Raw genomic sequence first — 12,080 nt, 5'->3', positions numbered from 1 at the left:
AAATGTTAAAGTGCTAGTATTGGGATGTTCTTGGCACAATTAAATATGTCTCTGCAATCTTGTAAGTTCCTATACTATGTTGAGGGAAACGTTGGATACTGTTTTGAAACATTTTTATGACTTCTGATTAGGCTATAAGACACATACTTCTTTTGATTATTATAAGTCATAAATTAGAAATGATATGATTGTGTTTGGTCTAGAGATGACTGCAGTTGAGGAATGGGAAGTAACAGTTTATAATGCAGAGAAATCTGCAGTGCAGCTAAGGAAATACAGGACGAAGGGCACTGAATGTCAAAAGGGAACTCAGAGTGCAGTGGCTGAGACAAGCCCGGGAAGCAGGGGCCACAGGAAAGCTGTGGAGAATTGTCATACAACCTGGAGTCCAGCATGGGAGAGAAGCCTTACTCCAGTGACTTTTCACCCTTTGGTCTGTGCCCAGTGACGCCAAGTCAACATTCGCCACAAATCCAAACTGCTTATTAGATTATTTTGATTTGCATCACATCTACAAAATAATTCTAAGAGCACTGAAGAGGAGATCATCAGATCTTCCTGCACGTTTTCTCAGGGGATGTCTGAATTATCCTTCTTGCTTTGCAGTAATTATCCAGTGCAACAGAGGAGTGGACTGCAATAGAACCGAGTGCAGGAAAAGCACACAGCTTCCAACATTTAGAAAAGAAGTGTTCCTTAGCTTGATAGCCTGGTAATGGCTTCCCGTGCCTTGAGTGAGACCTGACATTTTAACCAGTGTTTAGGCTATTTTCAATAATGAACTAAAAATGGTAAATGGGATTCGAAGGTGATCTGTACACTAGATATAGGTGCTACTGGGCTTAACTCACTATCAATACTCAAAGGTACCTACTCTAAGCTATTGTTCTCAATGGAAAAAATAACCTGATTGATTCAGTACCTGAAAAAATTTAAACTACAGTAATGAGTTATTCTAGTCTTGAGACTATATTACTAAATTTTGGATTTTATGAAATGCAGGTCTCTATACTAACAATGTATAGGATATTAGATTTTTATATATTTTACAATTTCTTAAAGCATAATCTTAAACACCACCTATGTCCTACAATAACCTAGAAATATTCTGAATCTTTGAGTATATCCGACAGCATAAGTTTACAGTTTTTAACTGTTTAGCACTGGAAATTATGTGTCTTGGGCAGTGATATCTAACTACTTAATATTAATAGTAGTGATTAGCTTGTGTTTAATGCCTATTTCTACATTGGGATCCATGGCAAATAAATATATAATCAAATAGCAATAACTACACTATAACCACAATTCTTTTTAAATTATTTATTTTACGTGTATGTGTGTGTGTGTGTGTGTGTGTGTGTATGCAAGCACACACCTAGGATATTTGAGGGGATGGGGAATGAGACCTCGTGTTGCTGGAATAACAGAGTTTGTGAGCTGCCCATGCAGGTAAGAGCTGGGTTCTGTACTCTGTACCTCTAAAAAACAGAGAGTTGGTTTGAATGAGATTGGTCCCCATAGGCTTATATATTTTCACGTTTCCTTCCAGTTAAAGGGCTATGTAGGAAGGATTGGGACTTTTGAGCCTTGCCAGAGTTGTGGCATGGGGGTGGACTTTGAGGACTTAATCCCAGGACAAGGTCAGTTATCTGTCCGTCTCTCTGTCTGCTGCCATTGATGAGATAGAGAACTCTCATCCTCTTCTCTTGTACCCTGCCTGCTTCCCGCCGTGATAATAGACTAAGTCTCTGAAACTGTAAGCAAGCCACCAAATAAATGCTCTTTTTAAAAGTTGTCTTAGTTATAGTGTCTCTTCCCAGTAATAGAACACTAAGATAGTTAGTATGTACTCTTAAGTTCTGAGACATCTTTCCAGCCCATTAAATGTTATAAAATACAAATTTGAAGATGCAACAATTAAGCTTTCGATATTTTACCTCTAACATTTAAAATTCTATTGTCGAAGAGTTTGTTGAATATGTATCAAAAAATTTAAATAAATGGATTCAAATTGTTTATGAAGGTGATTTAATCATAGATTTCTTCAACTTGTTGAGGGTAGTAGTTCTGCTGACCTAGGAATAGATGATTTTATTTCAGAAATTCCTTCCTACATTCTTATATTTTTGAGATCTAAAGGCTTGAGGGAAAACATAAAATTGTACATTGTATTAACCACCTCTCTAAAACTTATAATTAGGGTAACATGCAAATCAAAAATCAAGCAAAATGCACATTAAAAATAAAAACCTGAATGGAAAGAAGCTGGGCTAAATTAAGCAGCAGTCTCTCTAGAAACTTAAATTCCAGGTAGAAAGACAGACTTCAAGAGAGCTAGCAGGTGCATAGAGTTACCAATTGATCAAAACTGTATGCTGTAAGAATTAAGAAAAAAGAAAAGAATTCCCCTATTAATGAAGTAGAAAATCTTCAATTATATGAGGATGATAATACTTTGAATGTTAGGAAATTTTATTTCATATTATTAGATTATATAAAATGTACCTGGCTATTGAAATGAAAAGATATACCTGTAATCTTGGTTTTTAAATGAAAAAAAATATATCTGTAATCTTGTATCTGAAATACCTATTAAATTTATCAAAATATTTACAAGATATATTTTTTTAGTTCATAATAATATATGTCTGCACATCTGTGTTTGGGTGTGAATGTGTACCAGTTCAGGTACCCAGGGTGGCCAGAAGAGAGCACAGATCACTGAGTTACACCTGACATGGGTGCTGGGAACTGAACTCGGGTCCTGTAAGAGAACAGACAGTTCTTCACCCCAGAACATGTCTCCAGCATCATGAATCAACACTAAGGGACCAGGGGCTACATGCTTACCCTTCATTACTCGCCTAACAGTTGTGGTGCCTGCGGTGTTTATGTAATACCATTTAACTGATGTGATATTTAGGAATAGCAACACAAAACAGGATTTTTTTAAAAAAAAACATAAATCACATTGCTCAAGAAACACTTTGTATCAGCTCACCTCTCCTTTAGTAGAGCAAGGAGTATTTTTGAAAAGGGAAGAAAAATGTAAAAATGATACACAGTCAAACTGGTCAAAATATTTCCAGAGATTAGAGCACATGCAATGGGCACATGGGGCTACACGGGGGATTGTTAGTTCAAAGAATGCGGCGGTTCGTCAAAACAGGGATGGAACATATCAAAAGTCAGCTCAAGAAACCAAAAAGCAAAAAATGCCCCTCTTTCTAAAACATCTTAATGGTTGGCATCAAAATGTAAAACGTAACAATCACTTTAAAAAAAATTTAAAATGCGTATTCATATGTAACAACAAGCAAGAAGACAAAACACATCAAAAACAAGAATTAAAAAAAGAACTCTTCAAAAAACAGACAAGAAGTAAAAAAATAGAAAGGAGTGGGAAAAGTGATTGGAACCCTGGTCATGCAAATAGATTTGGTGGGGGAAAAAAATACCTTCATCTTCAGCACCGTCATTATCACCTAAATCATCTGTCTGTTTCTTTGTAAGGGGACCTAGGATTGAGAACGGAGAAATGGAGGGAAAAAAAAAAAGACAATTCAAGAATAAACAAGACTGAGGGGGAAAAATAAGTGTAAATATTAAAATTATCAAGGATATTTCAAAAAAGAGTGGGGAAGTGGTTATAGCATAGTTGATTTATTTTTTAAGAAAAAAATCCCCTTCCCCAAAATATCTCATAGATTTGGTTTCCAAATATTTTCATCATTCAAAATATACTATGACTTAGTATTTGAGTCATAGGCCAAAGGAATGATTTTTGTAAGAAAAATACCACTGCATATAAAAAGTAAACAGTTTAATTAGTTGAATATACTTAATTTATTCAATGTCCTGTCTAATCAAAATTTATAACAGTCATAAAGATACAGCAGGTCAAACTATTCTTTAACTTGGGACCAGAGAATAACTCTAGACAAAAAAAAAGGACAGAAACTCTTTGTAAGTTGTTCTTTTTCTGCTCTTTAAAAATTGTCTTCGTATGATCATTATCACTTGTATTTTACACATTTTTAATTTATACATTTAAAAAAACTGTGACTTTTTAAAATTACTTGTCATGACACAAGTACTCCCCCGTGTGTTTTAATTTAAATGTTAGTTGTGGATTTAGGGCAATTGCCACATGCAGGAATATATCAACAAATAATTTTGTTACTTAAGAGAGAAACGTACCATTAGTAGAAGTCATGTTTAACTATGGAATTAGTTGAACAGTCTGGACTAATACTTCAAAATCAACTTTATGAAACAATGGAATCATGCCATTGTGCGATTTGAAGTCCAGTATACTTATTTATGATAGGATCGTATTTTAGAAGAATGACTGTAGGAAACACTGTGAACGTTGTTTAATCCATGTTTTTATTATCCCTAACAGTGTTAATCTGCCAGCAGAAATGAACACACCAAAGGGGGAAGTCGAAAGCCACATGAAAGTAATTTTAAGTGTCACACATTGACATACTCAGCACACAAAAAGCAAGTCAAGCCCCAGAATACTTTTCTATTTCCACAACCATTTCATTTGTATGACATTTCATAATCCTCATGCAAAGCAATCACTACAAACACAGTACACTCTGTTTAAAAAGACAGCCAGTCACATAGCAATAATCAAAATAATTTTGTCATGCATAATGTAAGAGTCTTAGAAAACAGTGTGAAGGAATGGACAGTCATGGCTTGATCCCAACCACGTGAACAACAGAGCAAGCAATAACTATAAGCATCCAGCACTGGAAAGCATTGGTAAACATTCGAGAGAGATTTGTCCACCTTTTCAGAAAGGACTTTTCATTACATTTGCAATTTAAAGCAAAACCTATCATAACGTCCCTCAAAGAACCAAACCAAGAACAGAAGGGAAAAATAAGATACAACAAGATTTTATTTTTTCAGGTCAGAGAAATACTACTGCAAATATCAGTCTCCGGTGAGGATCTAAACTCTGGAAAACTAAAAACTGGTGATAGAAAGATATTTTAACTACAAGGTCGTGGTTTCAAGGTCATTAAAATTAAAGACAAGAAACTGCAAAAATAATATAGTTATGCTTTAATAAACAAATCTGCAAATATCATTCTATTGAAAAAACCTAGATGAGAGGAAGAGTCCATACTAATTGTTTCTCAGTGGTAAATTCACAGATATCCATACACAATAAGATCTTGTTCAAGTGCAAAAAAGCACATAGGGTTATCTGACGCTATTAACTTAATAATCAGTTCCTTAAAATACAAATATTTTTAAATTCTTCATATTAAAATTGTAGAATTGGAACATTTGAAACATTTCCAATTCAAAATATGCTTCAAATTCTAAAATAATATTTATCATCTTAAATATCACCATAGAACTTTCATCCAGCAACTGATGGAAACAGAGGCAGAGGCCTGCATTGGAGCACCGGACTGACCTCCCAATGTCCAGCTGAAGAGTTGGAGAAGTGAGACTATGAGCAAAGAGGTCAAGACCATGATGGATACACCTACTGAAACAGTCTACCTGAGCCAATGGGAGCGCACCAACTCCAGCCAGACTGGGAATGAACAAACATAGGGCCAAATTATCTGAATGTGGGTGACAGTTGTATGGCTGGAGCAGACTGCAGGGCCACTGGCAGTGGCACCAGGATTTATCCCTACTGCTTGTAGTGACTCGTTGGGAACCTATTCTATTTGGATGGATACCTTGCTCAGTCTAGATATAGTAGGGAGGGCCTTGGACCTTCCTCAAAGCAGTCAGCCTTACCCTCTCTATGGAGTGGGTGGTAGGTGGTGTTGGGGAATAGGCAGAGGGAATGGAAGGAAAGAAGGGAGTGGGGACTGGGTTTGGTATGTATAAGAAAAAAAGATAGTTTGTTAACTTCTTAAAAAATAAAAATAAAATAAATAAAAAATACTTATTGGCTAGCAAGAAATACAAATTGAGAACAATGTTACTGCTTATAAATCTCTGTTAACTTTCCAGTGTCCACTAAATTACTCAAGTTTCTAAATTCTTGGGTTTCAAAAAATTAGTGAAATCAGCTTTTTTCTGATTCGCTAGTCTGATAATATTGAAGGCAAGTGTAAACCCTGTCACTTTGAGATTACTCCTCTTATCTTGCGCAGGCTCTATGCTAATCTTTCCCTGAGACAATTTGAATGAAAACACATTGGGGTATCTAATGCAACTTCTCCAGTATGTATTGAAAACCATTTAGGCTACACAGCTCCTGAGTTAACAATCTCACATGCTTTGCATGCCGACAGGTTCCCTCAGGAGCCTGTGTGAGATGCATCAGTCAGAGAGGGTTGTTAAACAGTTTCTTTCTCCGCTTTGCATGTGGGGATTAATTTGCCATTGCTGTGTAGTTAAGTAGAGAAGTCATGGAAATCATTTTAGGTGGAGGTTGGAGAAGGTTGAAGGCTAGAATGCTTGACGGAGTTTTTCTGTAAGTTGATGAGGTTCCTTTCTATCCGCACGAAGCTGTGTGCTTCTTAATAGAGGACACTGTTTACATACCTACGTACTACAGTCAGCCTGAGTACTACATCAGACATAGATTCCTACTCAGTACATAAATAATTGAAGACAGCGTCAGAGGAAGATAAAGTTGAATTATCTCAACTAAATAGTTATTTTTTTGATATATTAAATAATACCATTTTATTATGTGATCAAATTGATACTCCAGTACAGGTTATAGCTGTGTTTTAGTGACCTGAACATACTGGGAGTTTCTATCTAATGTTTTTCTAAAGTTTAAAGGGTAACAGTTCAGGATGAAAACTGTCAAAATAAAGAAAACAGATTTCACTCAGGTCTCTGCCAAAAGATACTGAGAACAACCTAATCGGGTCCAACAGAGAACTCAACTAATTGGTTTCTTTAAGGAGACCTGAATGGAGAAAACACAGCCTGGGGTTCACAGTGGATCTCCACATGATTTCAAGGGTCCCTAAACCAGTGCTAGAAGCAAGCATCCACCGCCTATCAGCAACTCTGGCTCTTGTTTCCCTATCCTAAAGTGTCAGAACTGATATGCCCACTGATTTTTAAATTTTTTTAACAGAAAGATAAAATTGTAAACACATAGCAGTGTTAGTGTCCTTGTGACAGCTGGGCTCTCACCCTTTCACCATGCATTCCTAAAAAGTTTAGCGTCCTGACGTCCCCAAGGGTAAATTTCTACCCTTTGAACAAGAATCAGAGTCACTAACCACATTCAAAGCACAACTTATGCTTCTTTCCAACAGCAAGCAGGGCAACCTCGGCATCAGCAGCTTTAAACAGCTATCTCAGAACATCAACTATAAAGCAAATGTGACCACTCCAGCCTGTGTGTAGAAGTGATTTATTTTACCTTGAAACTCACTGGGTCTCTACTCCCAGAGGAATGCACACATAACTCTCATTAGAGTTAATAGGAAAGTAGACCTCATGTCATTTTGAAAGGGAGTAAGAGTAATTACTGTATTTTATATCTCCTATAGGCAATAAATAGATTCAGTGGGAAAGCAACAGCAGTTAAACTAGCTACAGTGAACACCCAACCATGAACTTCAAACTCATTTAATCTCAAGAGTTCTTTTGTGATTTCCATAAATACAACTAAAGTCCTGGCCCGTGTGGAGGACGAGTAATGCATTCTTACATTTTGGAATCTGACCACAGATGCCTTTTATTTTTTAAGGAGGAATAAAAATATCAGCATTTCTGTGTAGTTAACTTGAGAATAATTATGAGCTCTGAAATAATTACATCCACCCATATTAATGCTGCTTTTTATCATTCTCTTTGATGAAGGGCTAATACACTTCGGTTCTCAAATACATTAGAACTGATTATAAATTCCTTCATTATGGTTTCAATTCATCTGAAATTAGCCAGGCTTTGAGTCACGTAGATTGACACGGGCAGGCCTTAGAAGGTTGGCCATGAGAAACGCCCCTGTCAAGGGAGGGGTCTCCGAAGTTCTGAGGTTTATTTACAGTTCCATGCCCCCCTGCAGGTCACAGAATGACAAAGAGAAGGCTAATGACCTAGCTGTCTTGCCTCACCCTCTTGACCCTAGGGCCTTTAATATAAACTGACTATGAATAATTTTTAAGGTCATATACACAGAATGAAAACATTTAAGGGCGCTGATAGTGTTCTTTAACCATCAGACAAAAGCTAGGAAATAAAAGTCAGATCAAGTTTTTGAAAAATCTGTGTGTTCCGTAAGAAAAACAATGCTAGAATTTAAGAGCAGCAAAGTTTATTATTCAACATTTTCTCATTTATCAAACTGATAATCACTAAAGCATAGCATGTGTAAACTACTATCATTCTAGTGGTTGTTAGATTTCAGGTATCTGCACTGGTCAGCTCTGGAGGTCCCGACAAGACAGGTCCTCAGCTGTGGCCGCTAAGAACACTCCCTGTGTATGTTTGCTGTGTTCCCTTTAGAAAATGGGCCTTGGCCTTGTCCACCTCTCTGCTTCACAGCAGCCTCTCTGCCTCTCTCATCTTTTCTGCTGCCCCTGTTCCCAGAGGTGGGTGTCTCCTCTCCCCTTCCCCTTTTCTGTTCCAATAATAATAATAATAATAATAATAATAATAATAATAATCACCATCATCATCATCATCATCCTCTTTCTATGAGCTCTGTCACATGGCTTCTTTCTCTTGCACCACTTTTTTCTGATCTAAATTACATTAGTTCTCCGACTGGGAAAGGCACTTTCTCCCGCCTACTGGCAGTTTGAGGCATGCCAGGTCTCTGAAACAGGGTCCATATACAACAGCCTCCCTTCTCTAACTTAAGGAATCTCTGGACCTCTCTATCTAACACTGGCAGGGCTGGTGAGCCTCTTTTCTCTGGCCATTTCACATGAGTAAGGTGTCTTTCTCATCTCCTGGGCCCAAGAGTCCCTCAGGCCTAGACCCTTGCCCCAGCCCCTTATGAGACAACAGGGCACCTTCCTTTTCTCTCAGACAAAGCATCCTTCAGAATCAGCCCTTGAGGCCCCTGCCTTCACTGGGTGGCTCATGCCTTTCTTGTCTGGGACCCAAGTGTCCTTCCTTTGGTGGGGGACAATTCTGTATTCTGTCAAGTATGTTCTAAATAAACGCTGATTGGCCAGGTAGGAAGTATAGGCGGGACAATCAGACAGGAAGTAGAGGTGTGGAAATGAGAACAGAAGAATTCTGGGAAGAAGGAAGCTCTTTCATCAGTGCAGTCCTGTCCAGACACTGAAGAAGGAAGATGTGACCTGCCTCGCCGAAAAAGACAGATAAAAATAATGGGCTAATATACATTATAAGAGCTAACACAAAGCCAGAGCTAATGGGCCAATCAGTTTATCATTAATATAGATTCTCTGTGTGATTTTCTTTGGGGCCAGACAGCTATGGGACCAGGTGGCAGGACCGAAACTCCAACAGGCAGGCCCTCGTGTTGCAAAACGCTTTGCCCTAAATGGCAGAGCCCTTTTAAAGTGAGTCTTGTGACTGCACTGGCTAAGCTTGAGAATCTCCCTCATTGGGTTCACGTGTCCTACCTCAAACTCTTTACCATTCCACCTCAAGCTAATCCTTCCTCATACACAGCAACTCCAACAGGACCCTGTCCCTTAAGTTTCAGAGGACACCCAAATTAACTGGCTTGTTTCCAATTTCCAAAGAATAAGGCTTCATGCTGCATTTGGGAACCCCATAGTCTTTCCTTCCTGACCCCTCTCCCTCCCCCAGACTGCTTCATGTGTTCTTCTGTTTACACTAATCCCACCCTACTTCATCAATTCCCTCTCTATATAACCCCCATTACATTTTCAAAGCCTCCAATCAAACTAGTTAGCTGCTGTTGCAGGACTACAGCTGTTGCCTATAGAGCGAGAGGCTCATGACTCCCAAGCATATCCAGGTGGTGGGAACCAGCAGCTCCTCAGAGGTGCTAACTCTACAGTGACTGCTCTCAGTATCAACCACCTGTTTTCCTGGTAGACTGGAGAGTGTCTAGGTGATGTGGATGGGAAAGGAAGGGGTGCCTCAAGCCTACAGAGTTGACGTGAGTTCACCTCAAAGAGCATTTTTTTAGGTCCAAATAGTGCCTGATAGTTCGAGTCTGGACAGTGAAGTGAACAGTCAGATACTCCAGAACATGGCCAGCAACCGAGCTTTCTCAGGTCCTCCAAAGATGAATGATGCCCCCATGTAAGTAGGAAGTAGTTGGCATTCAGGCATTTGTACTAGCCTGCCCTTGAGGTCCTGACAGTCCACATCCTCGGCAGCAGCTACTGAGAGCACCTTCTGCGCATGTTTGCTATGTTGCCTTTTCAAAGGTAGATCTTGGCCACTTACAGTCAGTGTCTCTCTCTTGCTCTCTCTCTCTCTCTCTCTCTCTCTATCCCTCTCGCTCTCTCTCTCTCTCTCCCTCGTGAGCTCCATCGAATGGCATCTTTCTCTCGCTGCCTTTTCTAAATTACAACACTGGTTACTACTGCAAGCCCTAGTAATTCATATCTCTATACTTATTGAACATAAGTTATTGCATGTCTTAAGTAGCTCATTATTTATGACTAGACATAAAGAAATTATAGTTGAAAAGAAATTTCCTTCCTGGAAAAACTTTAAAGACAGTCAAAATTTGTGAACAATTCCTTAAATATACATTATACTAAAATAAAAATGCATTATAAATCAGTGTGATGGGTTACTAAAAGCAAATTTTGAAATAATTTATAATCTCAGAAGAATCTAAATATGTGCAGTTTTGGCAGTTGGCTCTGACACGTGACAGTTTCTTGGTGAGCTGCCTGTTTGGTTACTAGCTCATATATGTATATTTGGAAAGGACCATGTTCCACCTCCTAAAGGCAGTAGGCATGCTCTATGTTTATCTTTGTGTTGGCAGAAAACACCTACAAGAACACAGAATATATTTTCCTCAGGAGTTCTTCAGAGTTATAGAACTGCTTACAATGCAGCATTTGGGAAGAGAGAATCTGTTGTTCAAAATCAGGAAATGAACAAAGAATTTTGTTTTCCTGGCCTAGAATATTGACATAGAAAAATCTTTGTTTATTAGAAAACCATCAGCTTTTTGTAAAAGTACCTGATTACAATACTTTGAAGTTCAAAAAAATAGCAGATCCTATCTGGAATTAACAGGATCTAGCATACAAATCCATATAAAAGCAAGAAAGCAAGCAAACAAACTGAGCTCACCTTACATTGAGTATCACCGTTTGCATAATGTCTTTCTTTGATATTATATTTGCTTACTTTAAAGGGAAGATGCATTTTTTACTGGACTAATAAAGCCAAAATAACATTCCTTTCCCCTCTAGTCTGCTTCTCTGTCCTGAATAAAACACTAGCCCTTTGTGACTGCTCATTCACCATTTCCCAACTCTCCATATACCATCTAGAGATCTTCCTGCGGTAGGCACGTGAGGAGGACACAGGTATTAACATGAGTTAAGGCGCTGGAGGTTCCAAACATCATGAGATATCTCAGTAATGACACATTTGTGATGGTAGCAATCATTTGGCCACTCTGACAAGGCCCTAGCATTCACTCAAGTTGTTCTGCTATGTGTTCAGAACTTGTGGTGCATAGAGGAGACTATATGGCTTCTCTGGAGAGAGCAAACTCTTGTAGGAAACGCGTTAAACCAGTCATCACATACAGGTAAGTTTACAAATGAGAACATATGTCAACAAAGAACACGTTAGGGTTCTGAGAAGTCATTTCTTCAGGGAAATCTGATAATCTGTAGGGTCCTCATTGATTAAATGGGAAAAGGAGAAGACATCAATGGGAGAAAGCTTGGGGACTAGGCAAGGACTGGCAAGAAAAGTTTACCTGTAGAGATTGCCATGCAGAGAGCCCCACAATGACAGGAGACCCTGCAGTCTTTATGGCTAACAATGGAGAAAAAAAGAGAGTCGGGAGATGAGGGAGAGAGCTACATGAACATCCATGAAAGAGACTGAACCCCAGTCTTTGTCTAAATCCTGAAAGCAACGGGAAGACATTCACAGGCTTGAAACACATCCTGAAAGGCTCTGACCTACTT

General features: G+C 38.5%; 1 protein-coding gene across 6 annotated transcripts in view; it reads right to left on the bottom strand.

The window, feature by feature from the left end:
• The window catches only part of Nlgn1 (neuroligin 1), an 863,960-nt gene that overhangs the window by 468,239 nt on the left and 383,641 nt on the right, over positions 1 to 12,080 (bottom strand). For 4 of the 6 annotated variants that reach the window (XM_085682306.2, XM_085682304.2, XM_085682308.2 and 1 more), the window contains one exon: positions 3,462 to 3,521. The exons of the other annotated variants lie outside the window; for them this stretch is intronic. In XM_085682306.2, the coding sequence (XP_085538432.1) occupies positions 3,462 to 3,521 (60 nt within the window). The remainder of the gene's footprint in view (positions 1 to 3,461; positions 3,522 to 12,080) is intronic. 6 annotated transcript variants of the gene reach the window in all.

Source organism: Myodes glareolus, chromosome 20, assembly GCF_982192425.1.
Source record: "Myodes glareolus chromosome 20, mMyoGla1.1, whole genome shotgun sequence".
Classification (NCBI taxonomy): Eukaryota; Metazoa; Chordata; class Mammalia; order Rodentia; family Cricetidae; genus Myodes; species Myodes glareolus.
This window is presented reverse-complemented; position numbering and strand designations above follow the sequence as displayed.